Below are 22,495 nucleotides of genomic sequence, written 5' to 3'. Positions count from 1 at the left end.
CAGCACTCAGTCAATGTTAGATAGCTAATTACATCCACAAACATTCTCAAGATGTGTCAAATAAATCAACCTTTATATACCAGATAGGCTGTCCTGTCTTTTGTTTGTATTAGTGTATAGTAACTAAAGCATTATTCACAATGTTAGAATGGTTATATTTTTTTTTCTCCTAACCACCATGATGTAAGTAATTCCCACTCCATTCCCATTCCTTTCTCCAAGAGGAGAAAAATAAAAGGTCACAACACAAAAATAGATGCATTTGGTTGCATTTAGGTGGTTCACACTTTCATGCAGTGTTTGGCAAACACACATCCTCTTTGGAGCTCAAGACCTGTATTTTAAGTAAATTGTCATAAGTATAAATGAAACTCTCCCATCTTGATGGTGCTCTCATGTAGTGCCTTCTTGTCTTTTCAGATCCCCCAGATTAGTTATGCATCAACGGCACCCGAGTTAAGTGATGACCGGCGCTATGACTTCTTCTCTCGTGTGGTCCCTCCCGATTCCTTTCAAGCCCAGGCCATGGTAGACATCGTGAAGGCCCTGGGTTGGAATTACGTGTCTACTCTCGCATCGGAAGGAAGTTACGGAGAGAAAGGTGTGGAATCCTTCACCCAGATTTCCAAAGAGGCAGGTAGGATGAGATCACAGTGATCAAGATGACCCTTTCTAAATGTCTGTGGCTTTAGGCTTCTTTGCATCATTAGTGAACACTGTTGACCATAACCGTGTTCCTACCTTCACATTCCCCATTGCCTGTGAAGTGAATCTAAAGAGTCCTCATTTATAGCACGTTGTGATTTGGAAGATAATATTTTCAAAGATGTGAAACTGAAATGCCTTAAAATTGGAAGAAGTAGAGAGAAAATAACAGGTACTAAAATTGCTGATTTCTGTGCAATAGCTGGTAGTGTGGATTACATTATCTCTAAGGAAAATAAGCAAATGTGGCTGAATATGCCTCTTCATGTGTCCTTGCTCTTTGCCCCTCTCCAAAATGAAGAGACTTGCTTAAATTATGAAAACCCAACTATAGTCACACTGGGCTTTGAAGGTGAGTGATGGTGAGGGCTCTGAATGACTTGGCCAAAACAAATTAAGTGAATTATCCAGGCAGTAGAGTGTACTTAGATATCCTTTGAAACTGTAGATTCTTTTGAGACAGTTCTATTGGAAAGCATTTGGAGAAGGTTCTTTTATGTTTGCTTATTAAACTCAAAATGGAAGGTAATGGGTTCAAATGTTTGACAGATTTTGTAAAAATGAGACATAATCTTCAAACTTAAGAATCCTGACAATGCATCTGCTGGCTTCCCCATATGGAAATGTTGACTCTAGTAAATATAGATTTTTTTTTTTAAATTGCATGCTTCAATATTCCTAAAAAGTTTTTAGGCTAAAGTCTGGTCCTCGGTTTTTGTGGTAAGGATATTATGCAAACTGTCATTTATCAGAATAGTTAACTAACTGTAAGGCCAACAAACAGAGCAGTAGAAACAGGTTCTTTTCATGAGGATAGATGCCATAAATCCTGAAGACATGGCTTGGAGCATTTGACTTTCAGTCTATGTCCTCAGATATACGATGCTCCAGCATGTGGATGGTGTGTCTGTACATGGCTGCTGAAAGAAGGGAGCCATGACTTCTTTATGAATCTTGTGCTTCTTACTCAGAGCCTTATCATTATGTCTCATCTGAAAATGTCACTGGAGGGCTGGGTTATTCTTACACTCTTCCTTCTGGCTGAAATCCTGCTACTCTTAGCGCCTTTGACTGCATAGCTCCTAATGATTTACAGGGTTCGTCCCCAATGCCATTTCTAGGTCCATACACACGTGTATACAAAAGCTTCTGGGTTCCGTCAGCTTGGTCTTGTGTTTCTAGTGACCTCTTCCACACCAGTTATCACCGGTTAGCATAACTTGTTGTTGCTGTCATTTTCTCTCTTGCCGCATAGACTCTAAGAGAGAACGTGTCTTTCTGAGTCACTGTTGTACTCCCAGCTACGCTGTTTCTAAGGGAAACATTTCTGGAGTGATTCAGTGGGAAACTTTCTGATTAAGAAATAAGTCTTAACTCTGGCCTTGTGTCTTCCATGCTGTGACTTTTAAGACTCATTAACAGCTGAATTCATGACTCTTTAGAGAACAGCCTAACCACTTTTGATAACTATGCATTTATTTATTTCTTTGTTTCTTTGACTTCTGCTTTAACGAAAATAATGTTAAAGGCTGACTTAAAGGCATATCTAAAATATGGGCATAATAACCAATAGGTAGAATAAAATTAAGAGAAAATATGGGTAAAGTAGTAAGATAAAGCTCAGAAATAAAGTTCAGATACCATCTTGTTCTACAGAATTTCCACAGGTGAATCTCAAATTTAATACTGAACTTTGTACTGGACAAAGCAAAGGGTACTACCCACTTTGCTGCAAAATGTGCAGTGTTCAAAAGGCCAAAATCATGTTGATTGTTTAGTAAAGGACAGGATCAAGACAAATGTTGGCCTTTATAAAAGTCTGTATTCTATTGTCAGGTCAGTGCTGAGTTTCCAATGGTTGTTTATACTTGGTGTCACTTGGTGAAAACTTTACATATACAAAGTCTGCTCTATCTGACTCTTCAAAATGAAAGGACCTTGCAATATGACCTGAACTCCCCAGCTTATAATTTTAGCTAATCATACATTGACCCAGCTCAAAATAAAATTATTGGCAGCCATTTGGGATAAAACCCTTCAATCTGAAAGCCTTTGGTTTTGGGTATGAGGGTAACTAAAAAGCCAGCTGCAGAAATGCCAGAAAACACTGTGAGTTCAAGTAATGTCTTGCACTAAGTTCTTCTTCATTATGACAGTTGACATGCATTTATATTAAATTTCATTGGAACCATACCATATGTACAATGAATTTAAGTAAATTCATTTGTGTGCTTAACAGAAACCCCAGCATTCAACTCCCTCCTTTCTCCCCAAGAAAGGAGGAAAAAAGAGGAGGGAAACTTATAATTGAAGTGGTGTGTGATAAGCCTGCTCACTCAGTATGTGTATTTCTTGGGGAAAAAACGTGAGATGGGAAGCATGATTCCATCATTTCTTAGGTGGGTGTCACTTCTGTGGGCTGCTTATATTGTGAGCATGTTGCCAGCCCAAAGGTGACTCCAGTGTATAGAGGTAAATATTCATTTCCACGACTTATAAGAAGACTCCGGCTACCTTCTCTGGCATTCAGAGGAACAACAATATATTCTAATTCAGAGTAAAAGAAAAAGAATTATAAAAATTTGCCCTATTGAAACTTCAGGAAAGTATACATCCTTAGGGAATTTTAGGTAACTTTCAAGGGTAATTTTCAGTGTTTACTTGTTTTCTGTGCTAGTTCTAGAACTTGATCCTCTAGAAAGACACAAGTCAAGGTGCATGTAAGGAGAGGTCGTGTGGCATACTACCACTAATGATAAGCTAATGCAAAGGTATCAGAAAGACATGGATTTGGATAATGATTTCCATCAGTTGTATTCTGTGTAATGTTTGACACGTAATTGAACTTTCCAAGTCTCAGATTCCTGTTATAGAGAATGAGATTAATAAGAATAAGATAAATTAAATCCTGTATGGGAAACACAATACCCAATGATGCCTAATTATTAGTGTTCCACACTAGTTTCTTATAAATCAGTGAAGTTATTGAAGTTATTCTTGAGTTTGAAAAGATTGAAAATAACTGGCGTGATAACACTTCCCTTTGGTCATAACTCAAAGGTTATGTATGTATGTGTGTGTGGGTGTATATGTGTCTGTGTGTGTATAAAATACAGCTGAGTTGCTATTCTTACTAACATGCTTTCATTGTATAAGAAGCATACCAAGAAAAGGAAGTGAGCTATTCAGGTTGACCTATTCATGTGGTTGGTGTGTGTATTTGTGTGTATGTGAGGGTAAGTGGAGAGAGCAAGCGTAAGCTCAAGGATAATGTTTCTGTGTTCTGCTGGAAGATTCCCAGGAGTTACTTCCATTCTTTCAAACAGTTTGAATATTGTGGTTCTTCTTTATAAGTGTCTGTAAACGTTGCATGGTTTTGAAGTGTTTCAGTTCCAAACTTTAGGCTTAAGTCTTTAAGCAAAGGCTACTTATAAAACTGGATCCTAAAGGATCTTCACCATGCATGTAGGCATAGCTCATCGGGTACATGCTCCTTTGTTAGACTGATAGAACAATTCAAGACAGTGATGTCAGAAAAGAAAGCTGTCCTTCAACAAGGGGCCATCTAATTTGTCTGGAACATGAAAGTTTATATACAGTTTCTCTAAGCTTCCAGAGAAGACCTTAATAATTTTCCTCTCATGTATAGTCATGGGATATTTAAATATGCATGGAAGCTGCTCCTTGTTGAACTTTCAGAGAGGACTGTAACATGATTTTCTCAGATGATGAGATTTTTGTAAAACAGTTATATTTGCATAAATTGCCCTGTTTATTTGAATGGCTGCACATGCAATATCAACAAAAGCAATTTATTGCTTAATATCACACAGAATGAGAGCCTATTCACTCCCAGTGTGCTTTAAAATTCAGGTCAGCATAATAAAATAAGTAGTGTAAATTAGAAATAAAGACTTCTTTTCTAAGTGAGGGTCAAAAGAAGTGCTTATGATCGTGTAAGGCAGTAATATAGTCCAGAGCTTTTGAACCAAATTTGGGTCAAGGATTATGAAAGTAAGGACATCACATATAACTACTCTAGTTTGTCACAATTTTCAGGGGAATCTCATGACCACTGCTTCATAATGTGACAGAAATAGTCACGCTTCATTACTGCCATGGTGTCATGAGACATATCAACTTTTCAAAACCAGAAAGAATATTTGAACTATCCTTTGGTAGTTCATACTAATCACTTAACTATTTCAGCTGGTCTTATAATTATTAGGTAAACTCTGCTGCTGCTAAGTCACTTCAATCGTGTCCAACTCTGTGCGACCCCATAGACGGCAGCCCACCAGGCTTCCCCTTCCCTGGGATTCTCCAGGCAAGAACACTGGAGTGGGTTGCCATGCCTTCTCCAAAGCATGTAAGTGAAAAGTGAAAGTGAAGTCGCTCAGGCGTGTCCGACTCTGGCGACCCCATGGACTGCAGCCTACCAGGGTCCTCCTTCCATGGGATTTTCCAGGCAAGAGTACTGGAGTTGGGTGCCATTGCCTTCTAGACTTTTTAATTTAGAACTTTCTCTTGACCTAGAATAGTTTTACCTAGAATAACTAGAAGATTTAACTGCCTATTAGTAAACTATTATTCAGCCTTCAGGTTTTTGTTTTTTTTTTTACTTCAAGAACAAGTTGGATTTGTTCATTGTAGGATTTGGTTATCATTAGAGGATCCCTTGCTCTGCCCTCCCTCACAGATGCAATGCTTTCTTTCATGGGCTGTGTTATCGATCTTCCCCACCTGACTGTAACCTCTATGAGGTCAAGGGCTTTGCCTCGGAACCCTATCATCTAGCCTAATTTTTGACATATAGAAATCATTCAGTAAATATTTGCTAAGGAAAGAGAAAAGAATGAACAGTTGTATTTTCTGCTTGCCTTTATTGGGGGTAAAATGGCACACAGAGGAAAACCTTATGATATATAATTTTTAGAATATATAAATATTTGATTTGTGAGTCACATAAATTATATCCTAGATCCGTTTGCTTAGATTTGTCACAGTTACCCCCACCCTAAATCTACTCCTTTCTTCCCTGTTACCATCCCCACACAAAAGTTACAGCAGTATGATGCAACAGGGCTATAATTCACAATATTCCCATCTATATTTCTATGCTAACTTTCAGGATTTTCCAACTTTGTTTTTCCTCTGTCTATATCATGGTGAAAATAGAAAACTCTGAGACAGTTTAATATCTGCTTGGAGTGTTTCCTTAATGAACTGTTCAGTGATCCCATTTTAAATTACAGGTGTTGAATAAGGACTTAATTTCAAAACACAAAATCACAAGCACTCTCATGATATCATTTATTTTCAGTTGTGATTAAAATGAAACTAAGTTCCTCAAGAAGAAACTTTATTATTTTAATTTTTGGACCTTCAGCAGTTAACACAATACTTGAGATTTTAACCCACACCCAATTTGTTACCACATCTTGGGTATATCCCTTATCCCCAACTATCATTACAGTTACTTTAGTTCTGAGCCCCACTTTATTCTTAATGATTCATAGCTTCAGTTATCCATGCCTCCAGGTCAGCTCTTCCAATATAGGATCTGTTTAACTAAGATGATCATCTTTTCAAAAAACAAATACAGAAATTACTTTATCTGTCCCAGGCTTCCCTTACTCCATCAGTTCAGTTCAGTTCAGTCTCTCAGTCATGTCCAACTCTTTGCGACCCCATGAATCGCAGTACTCCAGGCCTCCCTGTCCATCACCAACTCCCAGAGTTTACTCAAACTCATGTCCATTGAGTCAGTGATGCCATCCAGTCATCTCATCCTCTGTCATCTGCCATCCAGCCATCTCATCCTCTGTCATCCCCTTCTCCTCCTGTCCCCAACCCCTCCCAGCATCAGAGCCTTTTCCAATGAGTCAACTCTTCACATGAGGTGGCCAAAGTATTGGAGTTTCAGCTTTAGCATCAGTCCTTCCAATGAACACCCAGGAGTGATCTGCTTTAGGATGAACTGGTTGGATCTCCTTGCAGTCCAAGGGACTCTCTAGAGTCTTCTCCAACACCACAGTTCTAAAGCATCAATTCTTCGGCACTCAGCTTTCTTCACAGTCCAACTCTCACATCCATACATGACCACTGGAAAAACCATAGCCTTGACTAGACGGATCTTTGTTGACAAAGTAATGTCTCTGCTTTTTAATACGCTATCAAGGTTGGTCATGACTTTCCTTCCAAGGAGTAATCGTCTTTTAATTTCATGGCTACAATCACCATCTGCAGTGATTTTGGAGCCCAAAAGAATAAAGTCTGACACTGCTTCCACTGTTTCCCCATTAACTTCCCATGAAGTGATGGGACCAGATGCCATGATCTTCGTTTTCTGAATGTTGAACTTTAAGGCAACCTTTTCACTCTCCTCTTTCACTTTCATCAAGAGGCTCTTTAGCTTCTCTTCACTTTCTGCCATAGGGTGGTATCATCTGCATATCTGAGGTTACTGATACTTCTCCCAGCAATCTGATTCCAGCTTGTGCTTCTTCCAGCCCAGTGTTTCTCATGATGTACTCTGCATATAAGTTAAATAAACAGGGTGACAATGTACAGCCTTGACGTACTCCTTTTCCTATTTGGAACTGGTTAGTCTATTGTTCCATGTCCAGTTCTAACTGTTGCTTCCTGACCTGCATATAGGTTTCTCAAGAGGCAGGTCAGGTGGTCTGGCATTCCCATCTCTTTCAGAATTTTCCACAGTTTATTATGATCCACCCAGTCAAAGGCTTTGGCATAGTCAATAAAGCAGAAATAGATGTTTTTCTGGACCTCTCTTGCTTTTTCGATGATCCAGCAGATGTTGGCAATTTAATCTCTGGTTCCTCTGCCTTTTCTAAAACCAGCTTGAACATCTGGAAGTTCACAGTTCAGGGTATTGCTAAAGCCTGGCTTGGAGAATTTTGAGCATTACTTTACTAGTGTGTGAGATGAGTGCAATTGTGCAGTAGTTTGAGCATTCTTTGGCATTGCCTTTCTTTGGGATTGGAATGAAAACTGACCTTTTCCAATCCCGTGGCCACTGCTGAGTTTTCCAAATTTGCTGGCATATTGAGTGCAGCACTTTCACAGCATCATCTTTCAGGATTTGAAATAGTTCAATTGGAATTCCATCACTAGCTTTGTTCATAGTGATGCTTTCTAAGGCCCACTTGACTTCACATTCCAGGATGTCTGGCCCTAGGTGAGTGATCACACCATCATGATTATCTGGGTCGAGAAGCTCTTTTTTGTACAGTTCTTCTGTGTATTCCTGCCACCTCTTCTTAATATCTTCTGCTTCTGTTAGGTCCATACCATTTCTGTCCTTTATCGAGCCCATCTTTGCATGAAATGTTCCCTTGGTATCTCTAATTTTCTTGAAGAGATCTCTAGTCTTTCTCATTCTATTGTGTTCCTCTATTTCTTTTCATTGATCGCTGAGGAAGGCTTTCTTATCTCTCCTTGCTATTCTTTGGAACTCTGCATTCAGATGCTTATATCTTTCCTTTTCTCCTTTGCTTTTGGCTTCTCTTCTTTTCACAGCTATTTGTGAGGCCTCCTCAGACAGCCATTTTGCTTTATTGCATTTCTTTTCCATGGGAATGGTCTTGATTCCTGTCTCCTGTACAATGTCACGAACCTCCGCCCATAGTTCATCAGGCACTCTGTCTCTCAGATCTAGTCCCTTAAACCTATTTCTCACTTCCACTGTATAATCATAAGGGATTTGATTTGGGTCATACCTGAATGGCCTAGTGGTTTTCCCTAAAGAATTCAGAAAGAATCAAGGGATGGAACCAAAGAAAAAACAATACACAGTTGTGGATGTGACTGGTGATAGAAGCAAGGTCCAATGCTGTAAAGAGCAGTATTGCATAGGAACCTGGAATGTCAGGTCCATGAATCAAGGCAAATTGGAAGTGGTCAAACAGAAGATGGCAAGAGTGAACATTGACATTCTAGAAATCAGCAAACTAAAATGGGTTGGAAAGGGTGAATTTAAGTCAGATGACCATTATATCTACTACTGTGGGCAGGAATCCCTTAGAAGAAATGGAGCAGCCATCATGGTCAACAAAAGAGTCCAAAATGCAGTGAAAGAAAGTGAAAGTGAAGTCGCTCAGTCATGTCCGACTCTTCGTTACCCCGTGGACTGTAGCCTACCAGCATTCTCAGTCCATGGGATTCTCCAGGCAAGAATACTAGAGTGGGTTACCATTTCCTTCTCCAGGGGATCTTCCCGACTCAGGGATTGAACCCAGGTCTCCCGCATTGGAGGCAGATGCTTTAACGTCTGAGCCACCAGGGAAGCCAAAATGCAGTACTTGGATGCAATCTCAAAAATGACAGAATGATCTCTGTTCGTTTCCAAGGCAAACCATTCAGTATCACAGTAATCCAAGCCTATGCCCCAACCAGTAACACTGAAGAAGCTGAAGTTGAATGGTTCTATGAAGACTTACAAGACCTTTTAGAACTAACACCCAAAAAAGATGTCATTTTCATTATAGGGGACTGGAATACAAAAGTAGGAAGTCAAGAAACACCTGGAGTAACAGGCAAATTTGGCCTTGGAGTATGGAATGAAGCAGGGCAAAGGCTAATAGAGTTTTGCCAAGAGAATGCACTGTTCATAGCAAACACCCTCTTCCAAAAACACAAGAGAAGACTCTACACATGGACATTATCAGATGGTCAACACTGAAATCAGATTAAGTATATCCTTCGTAGCCAAAGATGGCGGAGAAGGCAATGGCACCCCGCTCTGGTACTCTTGCCTGGAAAATCCCGTGGATGGCGGAGCCTGGTTGGCTACAGTCCATGGGGTCGCTGGGAGTCAGACACGACAGAGCGACTTCCCTTTCACTTTTCAGTTTTACGCACTGGAGAAGGAAATTGCAACCCACTCCAGTACTCTTGCCTGGAGAATCCCAGGGATGGGGGAACCTGGTGGGCTTCCATCTATGGGGTTGCACAGAGTTGGAAGACGGAAGTGACTTAGCAGCAGCAGCAGCAGCCAAAGATGGAGAAGCTCTATACAATCAGCAAGAACAAGACCGGGAGCTGACTGTGGCTAAGATCATGAACACCTTATTGCCAAATTCAGACCCTTACTCCATAGGATTAAGCAAAAGATGCCTAGCCTGGAGTATGGGTTATTTCTGACCTGGTACCTTATGTAGTCACCAGTCTTACTCCATACTATGCCTGTAATCTTTGATTCCTACTTCAAGCCCCCATATATGCATTTCTTTTCCTACTCCAGTCAGCCTTCTGTGGTGTCAGGTTATTCTGTGCCTTTGCTAATCCTTTGCTTTCTGCCTTGATTGTGAGCTAAGTCTTTTCCCAAAACATAATACCTTGAAAAAAGTTACCCCTGACTTAGTCTCCCTTCATGGTCCTGTTTTGGATCCCAGTGTGTACATGTGTCTTTTTTTAATAGCACAGCACTGTAAAGTCCCTCTCCATGAATAAAGTCATGGGATAGACCAATCGCCAAGTCATGATGAGACAGTGAGGGTGCATATCATGGTAGAGCCAAAAGGCCAGCAATTCTTGGTCCAGCCTCCCTTGAAGTTAGGACACAGCGACTTCACCCAGTCTTGGGGAATCAGACATACTCAAGCATACTTGCCATAGGTCGATCAAGAGCTAGAGATGCAAAGGAGGGACAGTGGAATTCCATTTTATTGACAGCAGCAGCAGTAGTATCCAGGATCCAGGGGTAGATGTGCTATCTAGCATGAAATAGTGGTGGTAGCAGAATCTTCTACTTCCCATTTCCAAGAGTAGCAGCAGCAGGGCCCAAGCGAACTTGGCCCTGTGGTACACTATTATTTTTTTTTTTTTTTCTTTTACCTTTGATTCTAACAGCCTAGTCATCCTTTGCTTCATCTTTTGACTTTGGTTCCTTGGTCTCCCCAGTGATTCTGGAGATTATCTAGAATAATTTCAATCAATATTTTACTACTTAATCTAGAAAGACTTTACTTATGTTATTTGGCTTCCATCTTCATAAATGTAATTGAGTATTGCTTCTAAGAGTTCTGTAACACTTTGTGCATAACTATCATGGTATTTGCTCCATATCATTTAATCATTATAATCTATCTAATCCTCTCCCGTTTGAATATGAGTTTATTTTTTATTTTTTCTTAGCATGAAGATTTGACTTTTATATGTCACAAAATGATTATCACAATAAGTATAGTGAGCATCCATCATCTCATATAGATTCAGAATTGAAGATATAGAAAAAACATTAATTGTGATGAGAACTCTTAGAATTTAATCTCTTATCAAGTCTCATGTATAATATATACCAGTGTTAATTGTGTTTCTCATGTTGTATATTACAACTCTGATACTTATTTATCTTATAACTGGAAGTCTGTACTTGTTGACCACCTTCATCCAGTTCCCCCTCCTTCGGTCTCTTATCTCTGGTAACTAGAAGTTTGACCTGTTTTTCTGTGAGTTTGTTTTTGAAGTGTAGTTGAGCTACAACACTGTGTTAGTTCCTATCATATGATGTGGTGATTCAGTGTTTCTGTACATTTCAAAATGGTCATCATGACAAGTCTAGCTACATATAGCATGTCACCACACAAAGATATTACAGATTACTGTCTTCCCCACACTGTACATTGCATATCTGTGACTCATTTATTTTAGAACGTAAGTTTACTGAAGGTAGGAATTATGTTGTGTTTGACTTTTGGTACTCTATATCTAGGATAATGTCCAACAGAGATTAGGCTCAGTATATGTACACTGAATTTAAAAATATAATAGTGTAAGAGTATACTGTTTTGAGAGTGTAAGAGTATAGTAAAATAATATAATAGTATATAATAGTATAACTCCTAGGTTGTAGTTGGAAGTTTCTTCTGATTTTAGCTTTCAAGGTTATCACTAATATGCTATAATAAACTTATGAGAAGAGAAAAATGGGGTAAAGCATCTGGTGGTATGTCTTATACAGTGCATGTCTGAATACTTTCTTTGGATAATGTACACTATGAGTAAATAGGAGTTAGCAGATAAGACTGCCCTAAGGCTGCCCTAAATGTGGTAGTGAGTGACATTTTAGGAGAGATTGTCATGTTAAAAAACCCCAAGAGAAAATTGTTTAATGGCATTTAACATTTTAAATGTTTCAAATGAAACAGAATCACTTTGAAAGAATTTTGACTCAGATTTCTAAATGGAGAGTGCTCTTTCTCTCAACATAAAAAGTACTGCAGAAAATGCTTGGGCTCTGGGGTTAAGAACTTGTGCTTCCAGCCCTAACAGTTTTGGTAACTGAGAGCCAGCATCTTGCTGCTTTGGTTTGCAAAGTCATCACCTATTCATTGTGCAAAGTAGCCTCTCTTGGTTCAGAGAATTCCAATCCACCTTGATTGAAAAAGATATGTTTCCTCTGGGCAATAGACCATTATTGTTGATGTGGGACGAAGGTGGATGATAACAGTATCTTCACTGCATGTAGAAATACAGTGAAAAAGTGTATCTCAGCAAGTCCTCCTCATGTCTTCCACCTACCTTCATTGCAGCTGAGCAACGTGGAGGAATGTGAAAAGATATGAATACGAAATGAACCCCTCTTTTATTCATTGACTCAAGTATGGTTACCATAAGTTTCATGTGCTGAGGAGAAAAGGGACAAAGGATTCTGGCATTAAAGTTAAAGATGCAGTGAAGAGGCATATAGGTCATCTTTTAATATAGGAATGGAGACTCAAATATAGAAAATTCTTTTGAATAGTAGAATTTTTTGGTCATTTGAGTAGAGGGAAAGAGAATCGTGCTTCTGTAGTAGTTATCATCATACCACTGAATTTCAGAGGCAGAACATTGGACTTATTGCCCCTGTTGAGTGACACTGCATTTAGCATTCAAGTGAACTTTTCTTTTCCCAGTCTTTACAAAAATGCTCATTGCATGAGACTCCCAGTTTTGAATCCCATAGGTTTTGATAAATGTCAGCAAGAGAGAGAAAGTATTGGAAGAATATTAGTTAGCTTATAGAATAGGAGGAAGCTATATAAAACCTGAGTGCTTATGGGGCATACCTATGCTTTGCTTGTGGGAAAGTACGACATTTTGATTTTGAGTCCCACTAAGACTACATAGCAACCCACTCCAGAGAACTCCATGGACAGAGGAGCCGGGCAAGCTAGAGTCTATGGGGCCACAAAGAGTCAGACACAACTGAGCAACTAACACACATATAAGACTATACACAGCAAGGAAAAGTTATTTCCATTGTCATTTCAGTGCTCTAACTGAAACTTGGGGTGGTCGGAGTCTAAACAAAGCTGTCTTTTTGGTTGTCTTTGCCAGAGTGTTCCTCTACATTGGAATAGGCAAGTACACACACCCATGTAGAAAAATAGCAATGCTTAGCAAAACAGAGGCAAGGAGGGGGGTCCTGGAATTAGTCAAATGAATCAATGTCAGTTCAGTTGCTCAGTCGTCTCCAACTCTTTGCGACCCCATGAATGGCAGCACACCAGGCCTCCCTGTCCATCACCAACTCCTGGAGTCCACCCAAACCCATGTCCATTGAGTCGGTGATGCCATCCAACCATCTCATCTATTGTCCCATTCTCCTCCTGCCCTCAATCCCTTCCAGCATCAGGGTCTTTTCAAATGAGTCAGCTCTTTGCATCAGCTGGCCAAAGTATTGGAGTTTCAGCTTCAACATCAGTCCTTCCAATGAACACCCAGGACTGATCTCATTTAAGATGGACTGGTTCTATCTCCTTGCAGTCCAAGGGACTCTCAAGAGTCTTCTCCAACACCACAGTTCAAAAGCATCAATTCTTCGGCACTCAGCTTTCTTTATAGTCCAACTCTCATATCCATACATGACCACTGGAAAAACTATAGCCTTGACTAGACAGACCTTTGTTGGCAAAGTAATGTCTCTGCTTTTTTATATGCTATCTAGGTTGGTCATGACTTTCCTTCCAAGGAGTAAGCGTCTTTTAATTTCATGATTGCAATCACCATCTGCAGTGATTTTGCAGCCCAGAAAAATAAAGTCAGCCACTGTTTCCACTGTATCCCCATCTATTTGCCATGAAGTTATGGGACTGGATGCCATGATCTTCGTTTTCTGAATGTTGAGCTTTAAGTCAACTTTTTCACTTTCCTCATTCACTTTCTTCAAGAGGCTCTTTAGTTCTTCTTCACTTTCTGCCATAAGGATGGTGTCATCTGCATATCTGAGGTTATTGATATTTCTCCTGGCAATCTTGATTCCACTTGTGCTTCCTCCAGCCCAGCGTTTCTCATGATGTACTCTGCATAGAAGTTAAATAAGCAGGGTGGCAGTATACCGCCTTGATGTACTCCTTTTCCTATTTGGAACCAGTCTGTTGTTCCCTGTCCAGTTCTAACTGTTGCTTCCTGACCTGCATACAGGTTTCTCAAGAGGCAGATCAGGTGGTCTGGTATTCCCATCTCTTTCAGAATTTTCCACAGTTTATTGTGATCCACCCAGTCAAAGGCTTAGGCGTAGTCAATAAAACAGAAATAGATGTTTTTCTGGAACTCTCTTGCTTTTTCAATGATTCAGCAGATCAAATGGATAGTTCTGAATAATAGATGGATACTCCAGCCCAAGAAATATTAAATTGATGAATCATTCCTTGAAAAATATCTATTTACTGGAGTTCAGTCTTTCCTAAATTATTTTGTGATTTGAACAACTTGATGCCTGTAATGTAATTTCTTTGGGACCTGCACAGAGGGATCTGTTTACCTGTTATTTGGCAAAGAGACCCCTGCTGTTAAATCTTTCAGGAGATTATAGGAAATTCTACAAAGCCCCATATCAGTTGCATTACTGCTCCCCAGGCAAACTGAAGCCAGCTGGATGATCAATATCTCAGCAGTAATAGTAGCCATCCTAAAGAGGTACCGCACTGACTGACTGAGGTCCCGGACCACATATAGCTCCAAATTTGCCTATTCCCAATTCTTCACATTTCTTGTTACCTATAAATAGCAAGCACTTAAAACATTTTGCCAAAACAATCATTAGATGATATTATTCCACCGACTGCATTAATATGTTAGAGTCAGCATGAATTATCAAGTAGGCTCTTTATAGGTTGGTATTACTGGGATATCATCACAGTGTACAAGCCATAGTACCAGGATGATCCTTTGAAAGACTAGTACAGAGACTAAAGCATAGGATTTCCATAAAGAGGCAAATATTAAAAGTGAAGTCATCATAATAACGATAAAGGTCTCAATAAAAATTCAAGGTATTTATTAAAAGGACTTAAAAATAGATGGCATCTACTAAACATGTCAACATGTAAAAAAAAAAGGTTAATTTTCCTAGAGTGTTGGTGATCTTTTGGATTTAAATATGAAAGTTTAAAAAATCAACATCACAGTGACATACTGGTATATTTTTTAATGAAGACAAATTCCCTTGGTTTTAATTCTGTTGAAATTTTCAGAATTAAAACTATAGAACTTTAAGTGTTTGGTGACTAATTATATAGAAATATGTTATTACCAATGTCTTAATCCTAGAGGCTACAGAAATCATAAATTCCTCTGGGCTAATTTTTTTTTTTTTTTGGGCTGAAAGTACTTAATACTTAGCTCTCTAAAAGGATCACACGTGTTATTTTCTAAAAACCTGATATATGGTGTTGCCCTTAGTACAAATTCTACTGCACACTTTTGATTAACTGATGTAAATTGTGTTGTCAGTCTGTTCTTATGGGTGCTTTGTTCAACAGTTACTGATAATTAAGATCGGAAGTAGAAATTATAATGGCTTACAGTAGACTCACAGATGGCATCCTGCTTTAGGTGTTCCATCATTTATCTCTTGGGATCCCACTCTATTTTCCCCCAGCCTTCTTGAAATATAATTGACATTTAATGTTGTTCAAGTTTAAGGTGGACAACCTGATGATTAGACACTTAGTATTTCACAATGATTGCCACAGTAGGGCTAGTCAACATCTGTCACCTCACCCAATGACCATTTCTTTCTGTGGTGAAAACATCAAGTCTTACTCTCTCAGCAGCTTTCAAGTGTGTAATAAAGTATTATTGACTATAATCATCTTGCTGTACTTTAGATTCCTAAAATTTATTTATATAATAACCAAAAGTGTGTACCATTTGACAGACATCTCCTGATTACCTCCTCCCTATCCCCTGGAAACTGCCATTCTACTTTCTGTTTCTTTGGGTTCAACCTTATAAGCTTCCACGTACAAGTGATATCATATAGTAATCGTATTTCTCTAACTTATTTTATTTATCATAATGCTTCCAAGTTCCATCAATGATTGTTGCAAAAGTCAGGATTCCCTTCTTTCCCATGATGGAGCAATAGTCCATTGTTTGTGTGTATGTGATTATAGCACATTTTCTTTATTCATTCATCCCTATATGGACATTTAGGTTGCTTCTTTATCTTAGCTCTTGTGAGTAATGCTCAGTAAACATGAGAGTGCAGATATCTCTTTGAGATCCTGATTTTATTTGCTTTGAACATATACCCAGAAATTTAATTGCTGGATCATGTAGTAGTTCTATTTTTAATTTCTTGGGGAGCATTCCTACTGTTTCCCATAGTGGTTGTACCAATTATATACCCGCCAGCAGTGCACAGAAGTTCCTTTTTGCACCGCATTCCTGTCAACACTTGTTATCGCTTACTCTTTTTGATAATAGCTTTTCTAACAGATGTGAGATACTATCTCATTGTGGTTTTAATTTTCATTTCCCTGATGATTAGTGATGTTGAACATCATTTCATGTACCTGGTGGCCATTTGTTTATCTTTTTTGGAAAAATACAAATTCAGCTCTTCTATCCATATTTTAATCAGACTTTTTTTTTCTCTTGGTTTGTATGTTTGTTATTGAGTTATATGACTTTCATATAAATATTTTGGATTTTAATCCTGATAATGACTTCAACTTTTGTAGGTTGCCATTTCATTTTGTTCATTTTGCCTTTTGAATAGATAATTTAATCTATTTACATTAATAGTAATTATTGATAGGTAAAGACTGCAAGGAGATCCAACCAGTCCATTCTAAAGGAGATCAGTACTGGGATTTCTTTGGAAGGAATGATGCTAAAGCTGAAACTCCAGTACTTTGGCCACCTCATGCAAAGAGTTGACTCATTGGAAAAGACTCTGATGCTGGGGTGGACCGGGGACAGGAGGAGAAGGGGATGACAGAGGATGAGATGGCTGGATGGCATTACTGACTCAATGGACGTGAGTTTGAGGGAACTCCGGGAGGGAGTTGGTGATGAACAGGGAGGCCTGGCGTGCTGCAGTTCATGAGGTCGCAAAGAGTCGGACTCAACTGAGCGACCAAACTGAACTGAACTGAACTGAAAGACTACTAATTTCATTTTATTGAGTGTTTTCTGGGTGTTTTATAGTTCCCTCATTCCTTTTTCCCTCACTACCTTCCTCATTTGCTGGTTTTCCATAGCAGCTTTGATTCTTTAGTTTATCTTTTGTCTGTCTACAGTAGGTTTTTGTTTTGTGGCTACCATGAGGTTTATATAAAGCATCTTATAAATATAGCAGTCTTTTTAGGCTGATAGCAACACAACTTTAATTGCATATAAAACTCTACCTTTTACTTCCTCGCTCTTTTATATTTTGATGACATAATTTACCTATTTTATATCATGTATTTATTAACCTATTATTACAGCAATAGTTTTTACTTTTTTTTAATTTTGACCTTTCTACTAGAGTTAGACATTTAAACACCACCACATTGCAGTATTAAGTATTCTAAATTTGACTATATACTTTAATTTAATTCCTTACCTTTACTAGTATGTTGTATATTTTTATATATTTTAATATTAGCTTCCTTTAATTTTAGGTTTGAGAATTCCTTTCATCATTTCTTGTAAGACAGTTCTGGTGGTTAAGTAGTCCCTCAGATTTTGGTTACATAGGAAAGGTTTTATCGCTTCTTCATTTCTGAAAGATTGTTTTGCTGGATAGAACATTCTTGGTTTGCCTTTTTTTTTTTCCCCTCCCATCTCTTTGAACCTGTCCTCTTAATCTCTTCTGCTGAAAAATATGACAATAATCTTCTGGGGGTTCCCTTGTAAGTTACAAACTTTATTCTCTCTAAGATTCTTTCCTTGTCAAAATTCTTTGATTTTGACAGTTTTATTATAATGTGTCTTGGAGAAGATCCTTCAAGTTGAATTGTTTGGCAACCTATGAACTTTACAAACATGGATATCCAAATCCCTTTCCAGATTTGGGAGGTTCTGAGTCATTATTTTTAAAATAAGCTCTTTACCCTCTTCTCCACTTTTTATCCTCTGACACTCCAGTGATTCATATATTGCTTCTTTTGATGGTATCTGATAGATTGATCACATAGGCTTTCCTCATTCTTTATTCTGTTTATTCCTCACTCTTTATTCTTTATTCAATTATAAACTGAATAATTTCAAAGTCCCTGTCTTCTAGTCTATAGATTGTTATTTCTGGTTGATTTATTCTGCTATTGATGTTTTCAGTTGCATTTTTTATTTCATTAATTGTGTTATTTAGCTTTAGATTTTATTTGGTTCTTTCTTATGATTTCTCTTTATTAGGCTTCTCATTTTGTTCCTGTGTTTTTTTGTTTGTTTTGTTTCATCAAACTGTGTTTTCCTGTAGCTCACTGATCTTCATCAAAACAGCTACTATGGATTCTTTAGTGGATGAGTTGTAGCTCTCCATGTCTTTGGGATTGGTTATTGGAAGATTAGTGTGATCCTTTAATAGTGTCATCTTTCCTTTATTTTATACATTTCTTGAAGTCTTACAGTGCTGTATTTGCATTTGTTGTAGCAGTAACTCCTCTAGTCATTGCTGACTGACTTCAGGGAAGAAATACCTTCCATCAGTCCTGATAGGATGTCTGAACCTTTTCAGTCCCTCTGCTCCATGCTTCTTGCTCCCTCTTGTGGCAGAATTCTTAAGCTTATAGTCTTTTTTCCTCCTTCAACACAGGCTGCTGGGTGCTGGCTACCTCCCTTTTGCTTTCCTAAGGGTGGAGCATAAGCTCAAGTTTGTGGTCTATCCCTGGTCACAGATTTTTATGAGTTTTGTACGGAAGTTCACTAGATAATCTGCCAAAGATCACACTTGCTATCATCAGGAGCACAGATAGAGAGCCATTCTCTGTTTGGGGGTTTGTGGGATGAGCTACAAGAAGCACTGGGGAGTGCCCATGAGCCAATAAAGAGGATCTGTAGGCAAGTTGTCCCCAGCAATTCATGGGTAGACTTCTTGATGGTGTCTGTGATGCACTTAGCAGGACCTGTATCCCTTTAATGCCTTTTGAGAGTCCCATATACTTCTTTCCCAGTGTATTTTTATCCTCCCAGTCTTGAAACTCAGTACTTGGGATAGAGTGGGATAGGAGAGGGCCTCTTTAGAAATGTCCCATGTAGTGAGCTGGGTACTCACTCCTCTCCCTCCCCTCTGGGAGAAACCATGGGCCAAGAAGCTTTCCTCTGGCTCTGAGTTGAACCTCCATGAAGGACAGTTGATGTGAGTAAAGTAGAACTGTTTCTGTTGCCTTCTCCAGTGCATCTAAACATACTTTGTCACTCCACCACTATGTGGGAACTTCTCCACTGAAAATCTGAACTTCCAGCAAGGGCTCAGTTGTCCGTGGCAGCTTGTCTAAGTCAATGTTCTCCAGGGGCTCATGGGCCATGGCCAAGGGGAGCTGTCTTCAGTTAATGGGCCACTGTAGAGTTCATGGCCAAGGTCTGTACCCTTATTCCTCATTGCATGAGTGGTCCCTGAGTCCCTTGATGTGTTGTGCTGGATCCCACTGACAAAGACACGTTTGTCTGTGGCTAGATGGCAAACTGTTTTTACTGAGGGAGGGATATGATGTGGGGTCTCTCACCCATGTTGCTAACATCACTCCTCCTATATTTTTAAAGAATTGAATATGAGTTTTACTTGGGTATCCTAAGTCTAAATTGAAAGGAAAAGCTAGAACAAGCATATTTTTTTAATAAAAATATGTATGTCAATGCAAGTGACTGTTTTTTTGAAGAATTTTTACTGGATCAACTTTCACATGTTTCACCATTATTCTGTATGTTTTGCTAAATCAGTATAGGTCACTCAACCAAGTTGTAGTACTCTATCCCAAACATCTTAAAATTTCTAAATAGAATTTCTTATTGATTAGACAGACAGAAAGGCAGACAGAAGATGCTGGTTGGAGGTTAAGCATTAGTGATGAAAATTACTAGAGTAAAGATACTGAAAATGAGGAGGAAGGGTATGGAGTATAGAATAATCAGGAGATAAAGGGCCCTGGTAATAAACCCCTTCTCTTCTTCTAATGTTCTCCTTGGAGTACAGTGGTTTCCTAGGTGCTCCCTTAATATTATTGAACAAAGCAAAGTTTCAGTTCTCTTATACATTGTAAACTAAGGTTTAACAGTAGCTTGCTTTCTCTAAACAAATTCTCTCAGCCTTAGAATACTGCATTCATATTAGAGTAATGGTTTTGGGTGGCAACCTGTATGAATAATATAAGACATTTCTACTGAGCTGTCTGATTTCCAGTTTGACCAGCTTTTGACTGATAATTATTATTTGCTAGCTGGCTTGTATCCCCTCCTTTAAAAGTGGAACTTATCCTCTATTCACATCTATTATGTGAAAACATAAAACCTTATTTACATTTGAGTGTGTACAAAAAACAACTTTAGCCTTGAAGTCATCCTCCTAAGTGTAAAATGCATGCATTACTTCACAGTGAAATACTGAGTGTTTCCATTTTTATATCATGACCTTGTATTAAGCTCCACAGAGACAGAGCTGGTGCCATGAGTCATAACAGTAGGATTTCTAGTTATTTTGAAAGTTGTTTTTAATCATTGTGGTTTCATTGTTGCTGTTTTTATTTGTTTATTATTATTTAATTTGGTCAAAAATTTTTGAGAATTATCAAAAAAAAAAAGCTAAGTATAAGCAACATAAACTAATGATAAATGCAAAAGAGAAAGATGGATCTATCTGGAAGGTTATGCAGCAACCCAAGGAATTAGAGGAAAGAACAAGGAATTAAGCTTAAAACAGACAAGTAAAAGGCTACTCTAATAGCTCAAAAAAAAAAAAAAAAGGAGATGATGATCTCTTTGGGGAACCACCAACAGGGTGAATCAACTCCAGCTCAGTTTAAGCCATCAGTCCTATTCTCCAAACTCAGCTTCCAAGAAGACGAGAAACCAGGGCTCTGCTGTTGATCATGTGCCCATTCCATTGCAGTTGATTGACAGTTCTGCCAGACAGGTTTTTGAAGTTATTATAGACATCTAAGGTAAACATCAGATCTGAATATCCAAGCAGTAACTAGTAGGGGGTTTGTGACAAAGGCACAGTGCCATATATGATATGGTAATGTCTTACCATACATATTATAGAAAGTTCTCGTGGAAGCAGTTCTGTTAAATTTCTGAAATACAAGTGTTTTCCTTTTCCTTTAAACAGATCCTCAAGAGAAATCATTAACTACTTAAATATTTGTAGAGAATTCCCCAAACTACTGGCTTTCTAAAGACATAGAGAATGCAATTTTCCAAGCTTTACATCTGCGACAGCATTCATTGAGAGTCAGATCCCAATCATCTGGTGATCCAATTAGCTGCCTTTACCCCATGGCTTGAGGTATAAGAAATATGAGTAGGGGGCAATTTTTCACCGCTGCTGGAAAGTCCCACAGTATCTGAGCACTCATTCTAATGGTAAAGGTCAAGAAGAGCATTTTTACATGATAAGAATGTTTTTTTCTCATTTATGCTGAGCAGCTTGGAAAAAGAAATGCTATTTCATTTTTTTTACAATTGCAGATTTCCTCCAAGCCAATCTTTGTGGCTGTAGGTTTTTGATAATGGGAATAAATAAACTTTCTTTGAAATGTAGAAGTACCAACAGACAGGGCTCATTCCTAAGTTCTTCCCTGTAGGGAGATGAATTTAATAAGGTGGCTGAACATTCTGAACATTGAAGCCCAGGAGGAATGAGACTTGTTGAGAAGGAAATGACAGGACCCACTGCATGCTGGTATAGGGATGAGAGACTTCTGGTTGTGTTTGGTATGAAACCTAATCAATCACTTTTCAAAAACCGTGAAAGACAATTACAGACAGAAAAAGTTTATGGAATCTCCACACTGTTCTCCATAGTGGCTATACTAAAACTAGCTTTATAGAACCTACCTTTAATTGCTCAGTTGAGAAAATGCTATGGGAAAGAGGAGTATTTAAAACACATGACTACTTTTCCAAGATCTGAAAAGCATGTATAGAATTGAAATGCAAACACTTAGGTGTGAGTTATTCTGTTACAAAACAAAGTTCAGTGCGTGGGATGATGCAGAGAAAGAAGACCGACACTCTTTTCTTCTGGTTTAAATTTATTTCCCCTTCTCTCAGCTTCTTTTGGCCACTGGCTTAGTTTTTCCTTTGTCCTTTATTTTCCCTGGACAAGCCTGTCCCCAAACACCAAATATTGCATCCCTCTAGGCTTTGACTCAGCCAGTTTCTTCTGCCTGGATTACCCACCCCCACCAAGCTTAGGTGACTGGCAAAATCCCTCAGTGAAGTTTCTTAAGTATGTTCTTTTCTGCTCATCTCTTCTCGTGTGTTTTGTTCCTGGTGCTTAGACACATACGTGTAGCAATACTTATTTCATGTTGTCACTATTAGGATACAAAAGATTATGAACTCCTCA

General features: G+C 38.6%; 1 protein-coding gene across 1 annotated transcript in view; it reads left to right on the top strand.

The window, feature by feature from the left end:
- Positions 1-475: 475 nt before the first annotated feature.
- LOC129635131 (metabotropic glutamate receptor 7) overlaps positions 476-22,495 on the top strand; it is a 651,100-nt gene continuing 629,080 nt past the window's right edge. Inside the window, exon 1 of the mRNA XM_055557823.1 lies at positions 476-637. Coding sequence (XP_055413798.1) covers positions 526-637 — 112 coding nt within the window. The 5' untranslated portion in view covers positions 476-525. The remainder of the gene's footprint in view (positions 638-22,495) is intronic.

The sequence above is a fragment of the Bubalus kerabau genome, chromosome 20 (assembly GCF_029407905.1).
Source record: "Bubalus kerabau isolate K-KA32 ecotype Philippines breed swamp buffalo chromosome 20, PCC_UOA_SB_1v2, whole genome shotgun sequence".
Taxonomy (NCBI): Eukaryota; Metazoa; Chordata; class Mammalia; order Artiodactyla; family Bovidae; genus Bubalus; species Bubalus kerabau.
This window is presented reverse-complemented; position numbering and strand designations above follow the sequence as displayed.